The sequence below is a fragment of the Mustelus asterias genome, chromosome 5 (genome assembly GCF_964213995.1).
Source record: "Mustelus asterias chromosome 5, sMusAst1.hap1.1, whole genome shotgun sequence".
Classification (NCBI taxonomy): Eukaryota; Metazoa; Chordata; class Chondrichthyes; order Carcharhiniformes; family Triakidae; genus Mustelus; species Mustelus asterias.
Window position 1 is genome coordinate 64,599,106 of NC_135805.1, and position 19,515 is coordinate 64,618,620.

Consider the following 19,515-nt stretch of genomic DNA (forward strand, 5'->3'; position numbering starts at 1 on the left):
CTGTTTGGCCTAACTAGTTCATGTCAGTGTTGATGCTCTGGTGAGTAGTGGCTCCCATATGGCTGTCCTGTTCCCACATCCATTTAAACCCATTTTCTTCAACCACCTGTCTAACCTATTTTTAAATATAAAACTAAACTTTACATGGTCAGGACATTAACAGGTATTTGGACTTTAGATCATGTATGAGCATTTGATCGTCAGCATTCTTGGCATACATTCTCACTACTGTGCCTTGGACACTGGCTGGTTGTCAGTTGTGATATTGGAGAATACTAGACTGGAGAAGTATTGGGCAATTCTCTTAGTCTAATAGGCTTTAGTTCTCGCAGGAAATGTACGTGCTGAGATTCTCATCTTACACACACACACTCTTGAGAGTCAAGTCTGACTCTAATGCAAATGTCTGGTAAGCAATGTACGAGTTTAGTAGCTTGCTCTATTGTCTGGTTTATGTGCATTAATTAACCTGTAAATAAAGTTGATCAACTAGTTAACACGCAGTAGTCTGTTGATGTGGAATTTTCTGGCTTTCAGGAGAATTTACAGCATTGAAACAGTATTTATGCTCCACTTTAGCCTCCTCCATTCTACTCACCTCTCAACATATCCTTTTACTCCTTTGTCCCTCATGCCCTTATCCAACTTTTCTTTTAAGGCACCTATTTAGGGGAGGCAATGGCCGAGTGGTATTATCGCTGGATTATTAATCCAGAAACTCAGCTCAGGTTCTGGGGACCCGGGTTCAAATCCCACCACAGCAGATGGTAATTTGAATTCAATATAAAATATCTGGAATTAAGAATCTACCGATGACAATGAAACCATTGTCAATTGTCAGAAAAACCCATCTGGTTCACTAATGTCCTTTAGGGAAGGAAATCTGCTGTCCTTACCTTGGCCTACATGTGACTCCAGAGCTACAGCAATGTGATTGACTCTCAACTATCCTCCAAAGACAACTAGAGATAGGCAATAAATGCTGGCCAGCCAGCGATGCCCATGCCCATGAATCAATAAAAAAGATGCTATTTACTTCAGTCTCTCCATGTGGCGGCAAGAATATGCTGGAATCCCATATGATCTGCATTTAGAGGGTAATAATATAACTAGAGATGCTGCAGGCAGGCGAGGATAATACCGTACAAATAATGCAAAGGCTGTTTAACAAAAGTAGAGAATAATAACAAGTAGCTAAAACTGATGACAATATAAAATGTTCAAAAATTCTCCTGTCCCTAATCCATATGTTTGTATAAAAAGGGTCAAGAGTCAGCGAATTTACAGAGGAATTAGCTGACTATACCCAGAAAAATATTTGCAGACACAGTGGAGCAGAATGAATAGTGAAGTAGAGGCGCTACCGCATGAAGGACAAGCTGGTTTTGGACAAGCGTGAAGGACAACAGGTCAACTGTTTGTGGCAATACAGATTTTGAAGAAATTTACAGAACACAACATTTATTGTTACCACTTCATAAATCTTAAGCAAACCTTTAACAACCTATGGAGGATTCACTTCTTGAGGATATATCTTTACTGTGCAGAATTCGGCCATTCGGTCCATCAGGTCTGTACCTGCTTTCTGAAAGAGCATTCTATCTAGTCCCATCCCCTGCCTTATCCCTGCAGCCTTGCAATGATTTATTTTCAGATAGCAGTCAAATTCCCTTTTGAAGTTTTGAATACTACGATCGAACCCATCTCCATCATTCTCTCGGGGAATTTGTTCCAGACTCCAAATATTCTCTGGATAATTTTTTTCCCCCTTGCTTCACTTTTACTCCTTTTGCCAATTATTTTGCATTTACAACCAATAGTTCTTGATGCTTTCTTGAGTGAGAACAATGCCTCACTATTTACCCTGTCCATAGTCCTCAGGATCTTGAATCTATTCAGTGTCTGCACAGCCTCCTTTTCTGAAAGGAAAACAGTCCCAACCTCTTCAACCTACCTTCATAGTTACAGTTCTTTATCCCTGGAATCATTCTTGTGAATCTCCTCTGTACTCTTCCCCAGTGTCCTCAAGAAAGGTGCCCAGAATTGGATGCAGTACTCCAGAGTGTCTTATACAAGTTCAACATGACCTCCTTACACTCCTTGCACTCAATGCCTCTATAAATAAAGCCTAAGGTACTATATGCTTTACTAACTGCTCTCAATATGCCCTGCCATCTTCAATGACTTATATACCATAAACACCGAGGTCTCTCTGTTTCTGCACCTCCTTTAGAGTCTCTCCCTTTATTTTATATAGTCTCTCCATATTCTTCCAGCCAAAATGAATTATCTCAAACTTTTCTGCATTGAACTTCATCTGTCATTTGTCTGTCCATCTATGTCCTTGTGAAGTTCAAGACTATCTTCAGCATAGTTGACAACCATTCCAATCTTTGTATCATCTGCAAATTTTGGAATCATGCCCTGAATACCACAGTCTAGGTCATATATCAAGAAAAGCAAGGGTCCCAACTCCACTCCAAACCTTCCTTCAATCTGAAAAGCAACTATTCATCACTACTCTGCTTCCCGTCACTCAGCCAATTTCTTATCCAAATGCCTACTTTCCACTTTATTCCATGAGACAGAATTTTGTTCACAAGTCTGCTGTGTGGCACTGTATCATAGACACCACATCAGCAGCATTTCCCTTATCAACCCTCTCTGTTACTTCCTCAAAAAACTTCAGCAAGTTTGTTAAACATGATTTTCCTTTAATGAATCCATGCTGGCTTTCCTTCATTATCCTGTACTTGTCAAGGTGCCGATTGATTTTGTTCTGAACTGTAGTTTCCAGACGTTTCTCTACTATGCAAGTCAAACTGACTGGTCAATCGTTGCTGGCTTTATCCTTGCACAAACATGCAATGTTCGCAGTTCTCCAGTCCTCTGGCACCACTCCTGTGTCTAAAATTATCAGGGCCTCTGCAATTTCCACTCTCACTGCCCTGAGTATCCTTGGATGCTTCTCAACCTGGTCCTGGTACCTTATTTATTTTAAGTAAAGGTAGCCTTTCTCAATTGTAAATTCTTCTCATGTACCAGTTACCTCCTCTCTCACCTTGGCCTGGGTAGTATCTTCTTCCTTTGTTAAGACAGATGCAAAGTATTTGTTTAATACCCCTGCTATTTCTCCTGTCTCTTCTTGTAAGTTCTCTTTTTCTATCCCTAATTGGCCGAGTCTCTCCTTAACCACCCTTTCGTTACATTTAAGTTTAAGTTTATTTATTTGTGTCACAAGTAGGCTTACAATATACTGCAATGAAGTTATTGTGAGAATCTCCTGAGTCGCCACACTCCGCCACCTGTTTGGGTACACTGAGGGAGAATTTAGCATGGCCAATGCACCTAACCAGCACGTCTTTCGGACTGTGGGAGGAAACCAGAGCACCTGGATGAAACCCACAAATATGGGGAGAACGTGCAGACTCCGCACTGACAGTGACCCAAACTGGGAATTGAACCTGGGTCCCTGGCGTTGTGAGGCAGCAGTGCTAACAACTGTGGCACCGTGCCGCTCTACATGTATATGTATGTGCATGTGTATGTTTATAAAAAACTTTGGGATTCCCTTTTTATATTCCTCAAAAACTTGAGGAAATATCTGTAATGAGTTCTTGAGTGCTGTTCAGGTTGGTAAGAAATGTGTGGAATGGTTGAAGTTAACAATTGGCAAAGAAACAAGGATGCACACTGTTACCTAATCTCTTTATGCTGGCATGGAAACAGCAATGACTTCTGCACTAAAAGATGATATTGGAGGTCTGTCCTTTTGCGGCAACAATTTTTTCTATATCTGATTTGCTATTGGAAATAATCTGATATAAATATCCACGAACGATGTAGATTACAAAATTTCATTTACTGAAAATAACTTTTCCACAGCACCTTTAACATAATAAAACATTCCAAAGTGCCTCAGAGCAGCATTTTAAAACAAAATATGACACCCAGCCACATAAGGAGAGATCAGGTCAGATCACCAAAAGCTTGGTGGTTTTAATGACTGTCTTAAAGGAGGAAAGTGAGAGAGGTGGTGATGTGTCGGAAGAGTATTCCAGGGCTTGGGGCCTAGACAACCGAAAGAACAGCCATAAATTGTAGAGCAATTAAAATCAGGAATGCTCAAGATGCCAGAATTAGATATTGGGGAAAAAGCAGAATTAGGCTATTGAGTTGGATGATCAGCCATGATTGTGATGAATGGCGGAGCAGGCTCAAAGGGCCGAATGGCCTCCTCCTACTCCTATCTTCTATGTTTCTATGAAAGCAGATATCTCTGAGGGTTGAGGGCTGAAGGAGATTACAAAGGTGGGGAGGGGGGTGAGGCCAAGGAGGAATTTGAAAACAAGGATGAGAATTTTAATATCAAGATATTGTTTGATCGGAAGCCAGTGTAGGTCAGTGAGCACTGGGGTGACAGGGTCATTGAACTAGTTTCGAGTTATGAAACAGGCAGCAGAGTTTTGGATGAGCTGGAGTTTATGGAGGGTAGAATGTGGGAGATCAGCCAGGAAGATGTTGGAATGATTATCTTGAGGTAGCAAAGGCACAGATGAGAGTTTCGGCAGCAAATGACCTGAAACAGGCGGCGAAGTTGGGTGATGGTACGGAGGTGGAAATAGTGATGGCTCGGATATGAGGTCTGAAGTTCATCTAAGGATCAAACATGACAACCAAGGTTGTGAACAGCCTGGATTAATCTCAGACCATTGTCAGGGCGACTGATGGAGTCATCTAGGAAATGAAGGTTGGAGGAGGAGCTAAAACAATGGCTTGAATCTTCCCAATATTTAATTAGAGGAAATTGCTGGATAAGCAGTGTATGAGGGGCAGTGTGCATAAAAGCTTAGTTGATTGTGGTCTAAAGTATGTACAAAAATGCATCAAGTTCTGGGTTGAATTTAAAAAAAACATGTGGCCAAACTCAAGCCAACAGTGTCGCCACACGTGTGATGTTGTGATTAAAACAACGGGGAGCATTGCAAGATTCATGGCTTGACAGTGAAAGTAAAGAGTGGTCTGGTTTGGAATCTTTCAGGAGGTCATCCTGGCTTTCAATTTCATTTGTAAGTGATTAAAAATTACTTTAAGTTTACATTGGCTTGTAATGCTTAAAATGCACCTTAGTGCAAGGGTGAGTAAAAACCGCGCAGCATTTTGGTTTTCTTCAGCTCTCTGTATTACATTTCTAGGGGAGTAGTGTTTGCATCACAGAGGAAAGAACCAGCTAATTATACATAATCATGAGAGGGCCCTTTGTACCAATCTCGTTACTTTCAGGTTAGGCTGAGTGAATGAGAGGCTATCTGTGGTTTAAGTGTTCTCTGGTCTTATTTCAAACTGACTCCAGTGATATCGTTGTTGATTATGTAACTGAGCTGGAAAAGGCAGGAAGTACTATGTTAGCAGATAAACTGAAAGGATGAGTTTGAAACCACCTGCAGGCTGCACTTTGTCTGGGATACAATATATTTTAAACTAGCATTAGATGCATTTGACCATTTAAAAAAAAAATTTAAAAGGCCATGTACTGAATTCTCCTTCAATTTTCTGGCATAATTTGTTCACAGTAAGAAGTCTCACAACACCAGGTTAGAGTCCAACAGGTTGATTTGGTAGCACAAGGCACTAACTTTCGGAGCGCTGCTCTTTCATCAGGTGAGTGTGAGTTCTGTTCACAAACAGGGCATATAAAGACACAAACTCAATTTACAAAATAATGGTTGGAATACAAGTCTTTACAGGTAATCTGGCAGACGCTACGACAACAGATGAATGAACACCGCTCCACAATCACCAGTCAAGCGTGTTCTCTTCCTGTTGGGGAACACTTCAGCAGTCACGGGCATTCAGCCTCTGATCTTTGGGTAAGCGTTCTCCAAGGCGGCCTTCACGACACACGACAACGCAGAGTCGCTGAGCAGAGATTGATAGCCAAGTTCTGCACATGAGAACAGCCTCAACCGGGATGTTGGGTTTATGTCACACTATCTGTAACCCCCACCACTTGCCTGGGCTTGCAAAATCTCACTAACTGTCCTGGCTGGAGGCAATACACATCTCTTTAACCTGTGCTTAACCCTCTCTCCACTCACATTGTCTGTACCTGTAAGACTTGATTACCTGTAAAGACTCGCATTCCAACCATTATTTTGTAAATTGAGTTTGTGTCTTTATATGCCCTGTTTGTGAACAGAACTCCCACTTACCTGATGAAGGAGCAGCGCTCTGAAAGCTAGTGGCTTTTGCTACCAAATAAACCTGTTGGACTTTAACCTGGTGTTGTGAGACTTCTTACTGTGTTTACCCCAGTCCAACGCCGGCATCTCCACATCATAATTTGTTCACGCCAGGGGTGAACATTGGCAACAGAGGAATGACATCATGGGGCCGGGGCATCATATGATTGGGGGGTGGAGCATCATATCATTGGAGGCATCATGGGGGCAGGGGAGCAGAAATGAAGTTAAGAACAGGGCCCCATGAAGTGCAAGTCTGCCACTGACTTGGTGGGTTAGTGCCAGAGAATAACAGTTGTAAAGAACTCATCAAAAGAAGGATTAAACTTGCAAGAATGATGCAACAAAACATTGGCTTGAATAAGCTCAAGATCCAAGAAAGATGACAGCAATAGTTTGGGAACATTTGAAGAATGGAACAGCTAAAACAGCACTCAGGTATTGAACAAGTTTTCAGCTGAAGTCAGATAATCCACAGTCAGATGGAGTGTTCAGCTCCTCTAATCTGCAACATTGCACCTTAATCTTTCTCTCATAGCATCCCTTTTGCACTGGAGTGACACTGATGTTTCCAATACTAACAACTCTGAGAGCTTCTTTGAATGACAATGCAAAACTAAATTTGTGCTGTAAACTGCTACTTACTAAAAACCTGAAGCAACACAGAGATATTTCATGCAAGATTCTGACTTCGGAATCTTTCATAATATGTGTTGGGTAGACCCCAGATCCAGCAATGAAAGGATAATATTTTGTCATCTATTTCTCAAGGTTTGAAAAACATTTCAAGGATGAGATCCAGATGGAATGCTTGCTACTGTTCAAAAGCATTATTAATACTGATGTGAAACTAGAAGTGTTTGCTTGAAAAAGTGACATTTGGCATCAAGATAAATATGGGTGAGTGTCACAGAAAGCAATATTAATGTAGAGATATTTTTGACTGTAGACTTGGTTTTCATTAATCACTCTGATAATGAATGTCATGTGAGATAGATGAAGGTAACAGCATATCTTTTTCAACAGGAATATTGTCAACAACACCCACTAGGCAATGACATAGCTTACAAAGTTCAGAATCGTCCTTTGTGGCAATACATTTCATCATTGTGGTCACTGAGATCACAATGCTGTTTATCATGAATTTAGTCTTATTTAAACTTAAAGGGTTTGGGAAGTCAAGGACCAAAGTGAAAATTGCACCATCTGCTAGAAATGGAATGTGGCGACTAGGCAATTTTCACAGTAATTTCAATGCAGTGTTAATGTAAGCCTACTTGTGACACCTATAAATAAACTTAAAAACCTCCAAATTTTAGTTCTGCTTCTATGGTATGAAATACCACAGATGTCCAAGTGAAAAAATCAAAGAACATCAATAACAAACTGAACTCTTTTTGGACTATGAGGCTGATGCTTGTTATTAGGTTCAGCAACAAGATGATTTTCTAGGATGCTACCGGGACTTGATGGATTGAGTTATAAGGAGAGGCTGAATAGACTGGAGCGTAGGAGGCTGAGGGGTGACCTTGTAGCGGTCTATAAAATAATGAGGGGCATAGACAAGGTAGATAGTCAATAACTTTTCCCAAAGGTAGGGGAGTCTAAAACTAGAGGGCATAGGTTTAAGGTGAGAGGGGAGAGATACAAAAGTGTCCAGAGGGGCAATTTTTTCACACAGAGGGTGGTGAGTATCTGGAACAAGATGCCAGAGGTAGTAGCAGAGGCGGGTACAATTTTATCTTTTAAAAAGCATTTAGATAGTTACATGGGTACGATGGGTATAGAGGGATATGGGCCAAATGCGGGCAATTGGGATTAGTTTAGGGGTTTTAAAAAAAAAGGGCGGCATGGACAAGTTGGGCCGTAGGGCCTGTTTCCATGCTGTAAACCTCTATGACTATTTAACACAAATACTGATTGCTAATCAGGAGGATAGATAATTTGAGCAAGGATAAAATAAATTCCAAGTCAGCTGTATATTCTTTATATCCAGCTGAGGTTTGAGTTCCCAGTGTTTTTCAGCTCCTGACCAGACCTCAGGGCAACTTAAAAATTAACACCTCCCGTGAATTCACTGATGTTGGTCTATCTCTTCGTGACATTCTGAAACATCCTAACAGTGAACAGGAGACCTAATCTATCAGGCTTCCATGAAATTAAATACTTTACTTTTATTTTTATAAATGGATGGAGGTTTTTCTGACATAAAGTGAAAAGAACTTTGAAGTTTTAAGCTACAAAGAAAATTGAACGTTATATCAAGTTACGATTTGCATGGAATCCATTTCTAGTTACTTTACTATGCTGTTGCACTCACCCTAGGATGTGCTCACAAAGCAGTCTGCAGTAGTCACTGTGTGAGCTGGTAATTAACAGCAGAACTTTCCCAGCATTCTTCAGTTTCCTCAGCCAATCTTTCACTGATTCAGAGCAACGCAGCAAATATTTTCCTGGATCCTTTTTCACTGATGGAAAATATATTCCAGAGTCTTCTGCATGAATAAAAAGAAAACAGACAAAAGTCTGACAATGTTTTAAATTATATATTGCAATGAATTTCAAAATGTGAATCACCAATTGGTTCATTCATGTAGTCTATATTTATCTTATTTTGACTTTGGCTTGCTATTTAACTTTGTAACTGAATATAAAATGCACACACTCTGCTCAAAGCTTACAGATTTAATAGTGGATGATTACTTATTTTGCAGCAATATTGTGATGTCTCTTTACAAAGATAAGATCTAGGCACTATTCACTAATCATCCACTAACACATAGAACAAAGAACAGTACAGCACAGGAAACAGGCCCTTCGGCCCTCCAAGCCTGTGCCGCTCCTTGGTCCAACTAGACCAATCGTTTGTATCCCTCCATTCCCAGGCTGCTCAGGTGACTATCCAGGTAAGTCTTAAACGATGTCAGCGTGCCTGCCTCCACCACCCTACTTGGCAGCGCATTCCAGGCCCCCACCACCCTCTGTGTAAAAAACATCCCTCTGATATCTGAGTTATACTTCGCCCCTCTCACCTTGAGCCCGTGACCCCTCGTGATCGTCACCTCCGACCTGGGAAAAAGCTTCCCACTGTTCACCCTATCTATACCCTTCATAATCTTGTACACCTCTATTAGATCTCCTCTCATTCTCCGTCTTTCCGGCGAGAACAACCCCAGTTTACCCAATCTCTCCTCATAGCTAAGACCCTCCACACCAGACAACATCCTGGTAAACCTTCTCTGCACTCTCTCTAACGCCTCCACGTCCTCCTGGTAGTGCAGCGACCAGAACTGGACGCAGTACTCCAAATGTGGCCTAACCAGCGTTCTATACAGCTGCATCATCAGACTCCAGCTTTTATACTCTATACCCCGTCCTATAAAGGCAAGCATACCATATGCCTTCTTCACCACCTTCTCCACCTGTGTTGCCACCTTCAAGGATTTGTGGACTTGCACACCTAGGTCCCTCTGTGTTTCTATACTCCTGATGACTCTGCCATTTATTGTATAACTCCTCCCTACATTATTTCTTCCAAAATGCATCACTTCGCATTTATCCGGATTAAACTCCATCTGCCACCTCTCCGCCCAATTTTCCAGCCTATCTATATCCTGCTGTATTGCCCGACAATGCTCTTCGCTATCCGCAAGTCCAGCCATCTTCGTGTCATCCGCAAACTTGCTGATTACACCAGTTACACCTTCTTCCAAATCATTTATATATATCACAAATAGCAGAGGTCCCAGTACAGAGCCCTGCGGAACACCACTGGTCACAGACCTCCAGCCGGAAAAAGACTGGCATGTCGCTGAGTGTCTCTGGGCAGACATTGTTCATCGAGAAGGTTTGGCTTCAGATCAAAAATAACCTTTCATAAGGAATTTGATTGTATGCAAAACACCATCAAATGGAAAACAACATAAATTCATTAGGTTCTGAAGTTGTTGATGTTTTGCGATCTTAGCAGCAACTTTGTGGAAAGTAATTGGCAGTGATCATAGTTGTGACATCTGCAAACTATATATTCGTAAATGGCAGTGATCACAGTTGTGACACCGACATCTGCAAACTATATATTTGTGCTCCCTGCTCATCAGATTACTGTTCATTCATTAAGTTCCAGTTAGGCAGTACATTGTCTACTTAGCTGGATCTCCAATTCTCCCAGTCTTGTAGTTAAAATGTAATATTTAGAGTGCTGAATGAGCTCAGGTGGCTTTCATGCTCATTTTCTCCCATTTGTGAAAGGCTAAAAAGGGCTATTCAACCCACCCAGACGTTCAGGTTATTTTGCTTCTACACTGGAAGGTTATACTGATAGTGCTTCATGAAGTGCAGTGGGTGAAGACTTGCGTGGAGCTTAGAGACCAGCATGAACCAGTTGGGCCAAATGATCGGTTTCTGTGCTGCAAACTCTGGATCATTTAGATCATAGAATCCTACAGTGCAGAAGGAAGCCATTCAGCCCATCGAGTCTGCACATATCACAATCCCACCCAGGCCCGATCCCCATAATCCCATGCATTTCCCCTAGCTAGTCCCTCTGATACTTAGGGGCAATTTAGCATGGCCAATCCACCAACCCGCACATCTTTGCACTGTGGGAGGAAACCGGATCTCCCGGAGAAAACCCACGCGGATACGGGGAGAATATGATGTAGGTTTGATGTCGGTTTATGTAGTGTAATGTATGCGTGGAAAACTTAATATCTAATCCTTTCATTACACGGTTTTCTGATTAATTTTCAAAATGTATTCAAAGACATTGCACAAAATAGTGACCATGAACTGAATAATAATTTGAATTATCATTGAATCTCTACAGTGCAGAAGGAGGCCATTTGGCCCATCAAGCCTGCACCGACAACAATCCCACCCTTACCCTGTAATTCCACGTATTTACCCTGTTAATCCGCCTGACATTAAGGGGCAATTTAGCATGGCCAATGAACCTAACCCGCAAATCTTTTTTTAAAGTTTTATGTATTAGTGTCACAAGTAAGCTTACATGAACACTGCAATGAAGTTACTGTGAAAATCCCCGAGTCACCACACTCCGATACTTGTTCGGTACACTGAGGGAGAATTTAGCATGCTAATGCACCTAACCAGCATGTCTTTTGAACTGTGGGAGGAAACCAGAGCACCCGGAGGAAACCCACGCAAATGCAGGGAGAATGTGTAAACTCCACACAGGCAGTTTTAATCCAAGGTCGAAATTGAACCCAGGTCCCTGGCGCTGCGGGGCAGCAGTGCTCACCACTGTGCCACCATGCCAACCATGTAGAAATGGCAAGAAGGAAACACACTGTTTGGTCCAACCAGTTGGCGTTGGTGTTTATTAATCATCGATGCAGTGTCGTAAAGATTCCTAAGGGAGGGCTGTGCACCACATACGATAAAAGCTGAAGGTGGCTGTCTCCTCTTTGGCTGGGAATGCTGTTTGGAATTCTGGAGATAATTAGCCACACTTGGTTGTGCTTTAGATTCCTGATGTGTCACAGGCAGTGGCTTTCTCATTTCTTCTGGAACATCAGTATGAGTGAGCTCTGCTGGCTAATATCCAAACCAACTGTCTTCCAATATGGTTCTGATAATGGAGTTCATGAAAACTTTTAAACCAGGCTGGCAATAAAACTGGAGCATTATGATATATCCATTTTCCTTCTTCTTTGTTCCTCCTCTGAAATCACAAACTACACTGTCTCCAAGTTGTTTGCTTCTGCTCCTAGTCCGTCAATCTCCTCAGACCAAATAGTGCTTTGACTAGTTAGGCAGATAGGTAATCCCTTTCTCTGGGTCTAAGTCGATAACGCTCTGAGAGGTGCAGACAGCAAGTCAAGAGCATTCTCATTAAAAATTCATGTCCATTCTTTTGTCTACTTATGAAGCTGTTGGCACATGCTGGATCACCACTATAAGTGTGGAATCTGCCCTCACCCAAGTGGCCAATTTTCACACGCACAAACTTTACAGCAGGAGGCAATTTTGCCAAGCTCCTGGGTGCATGATTACTGAGCCCAATCATTACATGATGACTATGGCTCATTACAAGATCAACCAGCTTGGCAGTGAATCTGGGGCGTTCCTGCTCTACACCGGTCAGTCCCACAGGATTATACGTTAAATGTAGAGACATCACTCAGAGGATCTCGGACCTTTTCCTTATTGACATAATATATTTTTTACAGGTCATGATTGCAAAATATTGCAAGGGCCCCAGGTGATCTCACTATAATCTTAAACTTGGATTAACACACAATATACGCACTACCAGCAACATAGAATCAGTCCATATGCAGCATTATTTGTAGCATCATATTATGTCATTCTGTGTCATTCTGAGAAGAAGAAATAAATACCTGTCCAATGGTTTATGAAGAAAATAATTAAATCAGTGAAAAGTTAACTTCACATTCATTGTAATTACATGCAGAGAACCCACGTTTGTAAGGTTTACCATGCAAATTATGTTCAAAATATGGCCATTTTACTTCTCATAATTCATCTTATATTTTATGTGGTGAAACATAGCTCATAAGTAAAATCACAATTCAGACCAATAGGAAATTAAAAATTGATTTGAATTACAAGGTCCTAATGTAGTATATTTGGCAGCATTATTCTAACCTTCCGCCTGGTTCATTCTGCACCAAGTGGCAAAGAGAGTGGGAAAATGGTCTGATAAAGAAAGACATGAGGAAACAAAGGCGACAAAGTTCTCGTATTTTAGGAAGGCAATCCTCACATGAACCAAAAGCAGTACTTATTTTTTAATTAATTCCTGGGATATAGGTGTGGCTGGTAAATCTGGCTTGTATTGTCCACCCTTCTTTCCTTCATGTGGTCGGGAGGAGCAGGAGTGATGGTAACTGAGGTTCTTAAAATATTTTGATCGGCTAGATTCAGGGGAACCATTTCCTTTGATGGGGGTATTCAGGTAAAAGTTCACAATCTTAAAATTAGAACCAGATCATTTAGGAAGGAAATCGCAAAACACATTTTTACACCAAGAGAAGTGGAAGTCTAGAAATTTCTCCCCAAAAGACTGCTGGGTCAGGTGAAACGTTCAAGACTACGACCGATTCATTTTTGTGTAGCACAAAAATCTTGCTGCCGGTCTCGCCGGTGGGATCCTATGATCCTGCCAGTGATACACCCGCCACTGCGGGTTTCCCGGCAGCGAGGGACGTGTTCAATGGGAAACCAAAACAGTGGGACCATAAGGTCCCGCCACCAACATGCTGCCATCTCCCACTGTGGAACACACCGTAGAGAGGGAGGCCCAACACCTTCCCACTTTGGAGTCGAGGACCTGCCCCCACCTGGAACTATGCACATACCAAATGTCAGGAGAGAGCCGAGAGACATTGGGATTAACCCAGGCTGGCAACCACAACACTCACTGCTCACCTGCTCCTAGCTAGAAGCCAACCAGCAAAATAATAATGATGCTCATTTTGCAATTGGCAGACATGAGTCTAAAGCCAGTACATTTCTACCAAAGCCCACAGCGTAAACCTCTGCTCTACATTACTGCCCAATGATAAACTTTGAGTGGGAGCTAACATCAAAGAACAAAGAACAAACAAAGAACAAAGAACAGTACAGCACAGGAAACACGCCCTTCGGCCCTCCAAGCCTGTGCCGCTCCTTGGTCCAACTAGACCAATCGTTTGTATCCCTCCATTCCCAGGCTGCTCATGTGACTATCCAGGTAAGTCTTAAACGATGTCAGTGTGCCTGCCTCCACCACCCTACTTGGCAGCGCATTCCAGGCCCCCACCACCCTCTGTGTAAAAAACGTCCCTCTGATATCTGAGTTATACTTCGCCCCTCTCACCTTGAGCCCGTGACCCCTCGTGATCGTCACCTCCAACCTGGGAAAAAGCTTCCCACTGTTCACCCTATCTATACCCTTCATAATCTTGTACACCTCTATTAGATCTCCCCTCATTCTCCGTCTTTCCAGGGAGAACAACCCCAGTTTACCCAATCTCTCCTCATAGCTAAGACCCTCCACACCAGACAACATCCTGGTAAACCTTCTCTGCACTCTCTCTAACGCCCCCACGTCCTTCTAGTAGTGCAGCGACCAGAACTGGATGCAGTACTCCAAATGTGGCCTAACCAGCGTTCTATACAGCTGCATCATCAGACTCCAGCTTTTATACTCTATACCCCGTCCTATAAAGGCAAGCATACCATATGCCTTCTTCACCACCTTCTCCACCTGTGTTGCCACCTTCAAGGATTTGTGGACTTGCACACCTAGGTCCCTCTGTGTTTCTATACTCTTGATGGCTCTGCCATTTATTGTATAACTCCTCCCTACATTATTTCTTCCAAAATGCATCACTTCGCATTTATCCAGATTAAACTCCATCTGCCACCTCTCCGCCCAATTTCCCAGCCTATCTATATCCTGCTGTATTCCCCGACAATGCTCTATCCGCAATGCTCTATCCGCAAGTCCAGTCATGACAAAGGCAAGCCAATTTAATCTCATTATGGGGGTATCTTTTTTAATTGTGCTCAAATCTAGGCGGACTGTATGAAAGTATGTCCACTTTGTCATCGACATGCTCCAAAGTGAAACAATTTTTTTGGTGTGCACATAAGAAAGGTGACAATAAATCACCAATGTCACTCAGGGAAGCCGCATGATGGTTGGTGTGAAGTGTAAAGATTCACAGTGGAAATTCATTCCAGTTTTCTTCTGAGATATCATGCAAGATGGTACCACACAGCGTCAGTCTGCTGTCTTTCATCTGGGTGTCTGATGCTGTGATTGGGGATCAAACATGGCAACTCTTACCTTTTGAAATTCTTAGAATCAAAGAATTTTACAGGATGGAAGGAGGCCATTCAACCTTTTCCAGCGCTGTAAAACTAGAGCAGCTACTCTCTTTATCTACTTCGTCTCACTCTATTCTTCCTTTCCCATATCCTCTTAAGTATTTATTCTCAGGCATTTATCCACTTCCTTTTTGAAAGCTATTATGCATTACAAGGGCGGCACAGTGGTTAGCACTGCTCCCTCACAGCGCCAGGGACCTGGGTTCAATTCCCAGCTCGGGTCACTGTCCGTGTGGAATCTGCACGTTCTCCCCTTGTCTGCGTGGGTTTCCTCCGGCTGCTCCGGTTTCCTCCCACAGTCTGAAAGACATGCTGATTAGATGAATTAGCCATGCTAAATTTGCTCTCAGTGTACCTGAACAGGCGCCGGAGTGTGGCGACTAGGGGATTTTCACAGTAACTTCATTGCAGTGTTAATGTAAGCCTACTTGTGACTAATAAAAAAACTTTACTTTTACTCTACTTCTGACAGGATATTCTCTGTCTTGACAACCCTTTGGATGAAAAAAGTCCTTTAACCTCTGTCACCATTCTTTTGGTGACTTTTAAATTACTAACACTGGCTAGTGGAAAAAAATCATCCTCAATTTAGTGTATCAAGTCTCACGCCCTCAATTTTGAACTCCCATATTAGATCTCCTCAATCAAAATTAAGTTGCATGAGTGAAAAGGGCTCTAGTTTCTCTTGCCCGTCCTGACAACTGAGGCCTCTCACCTGTTATTGTCTTATTTCCAAGGCACATTCTCCATGTGACCCTGACAACCTTCAGCATGAAGAATGCTCGAAGGGTGAAGCCAGAGCAAAACAACAAATCCACAAGGATGCAGCATCAAACTATTATATTTCCAACTTTTGATGGGAATAAATTGCATTCACACATGCTTTTTAATAAGTTCAAGCTCTTAAAAATTTGGGAGCTTACTACAGTCATCTCTCATCAGTCCAATAGCTAAATGATAATTCCAGAAACCTCAAGGGGGAACTACTGCATTATCATACGAGAGGGGCCCTTTTACGACAAGGAATAGTGAAAAACATGCTAATTATCATCAATATCTAATCTGTGGAGACTAATGCTGGGGGGCTCCCAAGAGCAGCTGTGATTTCAAGTGTTTTTTAAATTAAATTCCTTCTGTCCCTCCAGTTGTGTAGAGTAGATGTGGCAGATACTGTATTGAGCTTACAAACTGATATCCACTACATTACCTCTAAAGAAACTGTATGCAATTGGAGCGCCCCACAGTGGTAATGAGCCTAAACTACAAAGCTGCCTGTGATAGCAGCAAGCAACTGCACAATATTGCAGAAGCGGATGTGTGTGCATCCAGGAAAATGTGCAATTATACATGTTGGTAAACAGAATGTGACAAGAAAAGCACTTTGAATAATTGAGTGTCCCATTTGGCTAGTCCCTCACACAGATTTTAATCATAACTGTGGTTTTTTTTGCAGTTGAATGAGGCAGAACATAAACATAGAAACATAGAAAATAGAAGCAGCAGCAGGCCATTTGACTCTTTGAGCTTGCTCCACCATTCATTTTGATCAACAAATTCAATATCCTGATCTCGGCTCACCCCCCACCCCCGCATATCCCTAGATCCCTTTAGCCCCAAGAGCTAGAGAAACATAGAAAATGCTGGAGTACCTGTGTACAAATTATTATTTTGCTTGCAATAACTTACTTCAGGGCTATAGATAATCGGGTAGCTCAGGCATCACAAGAAAACTTTATGGAATTTTTTTTCTATTGTCTTCTGAAGGCAGTGACCAAAGTGCAAGAGCCTTTTTTGAAAAATTCACATAATGATGCAAGAACAAGCATATTTGTCCCCCACTGTCACAGCTCAGCGGCATCTCCACATCACAGCTCAGCGGCATCTCCACATCACAGCTCAGCGGCATCTCCACATCACAGCTCAGCGGCATCTCCACATCACAGCTCAGCGGCATCTCCACATCACAGCTCAGCGGGACATTATATGCACTGCTAAAACAAAGTGATCCATTGGGAAAAATGTGAACACCACACACGATTGTATTTTCTTGTTTCCTGAATTAGCGTGGGCCACCCAATCTCTTGTCTCCAAGATCACAAGCAAAACATACAATGTTCAAATACACATTAGCACTGATTAGCAGACATCTTAAGTTGCTGACACTAACAGTTTAAGTTTATTTATTGGTGTCACAAGTAACTGCACAAGCAAGCAACTGCACAATATTGCAGAAGCGGATGTGTGTGCATCCAGGAAAATGTGCAATTATACAAGTTGGTAAACAGAATGTGACAAGAAAAGCACTTTGAATAATTGAATGTCCCATTTGGCTAGTCCCTCGCACAGATTTTAATCACAACTGTGGTATTTTTTTGCAGTTGAATGATCTTGTTATATTAACACCGCAAAGAAGTTACTGCGCAAATCCTCCAGTTGCCACACTCCGGCACCGGTTTGGGTACCCTGAGGGAGGATTTAGCAAGGCCTAACCAGCACGTCTTTCAGACTGTGGGAGGAAACCGGAGCACCCAGAGGAAACCCACGCAGACAAGAGAAGAACGTGCAAACTCCGCCCTGTCGTTGATCCAAGCCGGGAATCAAACCTGGGTCCCTGGCGCTGAGATGCAGCAGTGCTAACCATTGTTGGCACGGTGGCACAGGTCAAATTGTTCTGATGTACAGCAAGCACGCACCCACCCACAGTCTTCAATGTTTCCCTAAATCTGTTTGCCCCCTTTCATATGACACACTATTGTTTTCTACAATCCTTTAGAAGTTTCTTCTTCCAGAACTACCTCATGGCTACAATATTTTAAAAAGTAAACTTACACTATTATGCTTCATCTATTTACAATCTTCTAGTTGTATATGTTTCCTACTGAAATACAACAGCCAACTTCAAATCTCTTATTTTACCTGCTTAAATTACCATTCAAGCCGTGCTGGCTCTCTGTTTATCACCGTATCAAAACACTTGACTCCATAGCCCCTCCATTGATGTTTCACCTTTGCAGTTGATCTGTCTCCAGTCCAATTAAACCAGTCACACCCCCACAAGCTTGTCTCCCAGTATCTGACAATGTGATGGTGACATTGCAAAAATAATAATAATATTCAGATTTTGCTGACAATGATCTGAATTACTGAGCGGGCAGGCGTAGAGGAAACATTTTTTGAGATCATTCTTAGTGCAGTAAGCATAGTCATGCCCAGAACAAACAGAATTTGACATAACAGAATGTCCCATGACTGATTTTCCTCTTCTTGTAGCTATCATGCATTGAGGCCATTTGTAACACTTTATCTGCTTCATTAGCCAAGTTATAAACCTATCCATACAGGACTGCAGATACATTCATCCCACAGAGACACTGGGGAATTTCATAGTCATACTGATTTCACTTCAAATAAAGAAAAGGCTCTCTGGCCTTAATCTTTTCAGCAAAGCACATAATGAGGTTCAGATCAAACTCTCAGCCTGAAAACATACATACATTTGACTTTTTAAACTTTTATTGAATTGTCAAGAACACAGAAATTGTGAACTCAACTAACTGTAATTGAGTCTGGCTTCTCTGTTTTCTCTTCATTATGAAACTGTTCGCTAACAACAGGCTGATATCACACTTTTTGAGGATGGTGCTAAACATCAAGACTTCTTTTGTTTTGGGCTATTCCAATTCCAAAAGTGCACAATGTTTGCTGTTGCCAGCCAGCCCAAACTGAACTGTGGCATCCCAAACAAGGCAACTTTCACGATGGTCTTGTATTGAACATTATTTTTCAAGTCAGCTACAATATCACTGGTGCTAATACCTTTAGCCCACAAAAATGCTCCTGCATACAGATTATGATTTATGGTATACAATTTTATGCAGTTTTGCTGTCTAAATCAGCGGTATCAAAAGACTAGGAGATCGCAGCGTCAGAAATTGAAACTAAACTGAATGTCCCAGCATTTTTACAAGGCCAAACGTGGGCAATTGGGACTAGCTTAGTGGTAAAAACTGGGTGGCATGGACAAGTTGGGCCGAAGGGCCTGCTTCCATGCTGCAAACCTCTATGACTCTAGGTGAGAATCTCACCTGTCTGCTCGGCTGAACTTGACGGTTGACTGTTCTGCTTCTGAACTCTGAAGACACAGATTTTTAGTGCCTGATAGAATGATCACAAATTGCTGATTTCTCCTGCACAATGAAGTTCAGAATTGCATTAAGAATAAAATCACATGAACACTGAGCCCAGTGGTGTCAGGAAAAAAAACCCAAATCCATCCAAAGGTCTTTCTCCATTTTCTTCACTGGGAATGCACACACTTTATCGTCCTGGTATTTAGAGTTACAAGCAATCAGATAAATGAAATACCAACGGAGTGAGCTTTTGCTAAGAAGGGCAAAAAAAAGGGTTCTTT

At 42.0% G+C, this 19,515-nt stretch overlaps 1 protein-coding gene across 1 annotated transcript in view; it reads right to left on the reverse strand.

Moving 5' to 3' along the window:
* Positions 1-19,515, reverse strand: part of nt5dc1 (5'-nucleotidase domain containing 1) — a 545,446-nt gene that overhangs the window by 141,691 nt on the left and 384,240 nt on the right. The window contains exon 7 of the mRNA XM_078212694.1: positions 8,563-8,737. Coding sequence (XP_078068820.1) covers positions 8,563-8,737 — 175 coding nt within the window. The remainder of the gene's footprint in view (positions 1-8,562; positions 8,738-19,515) is intronic.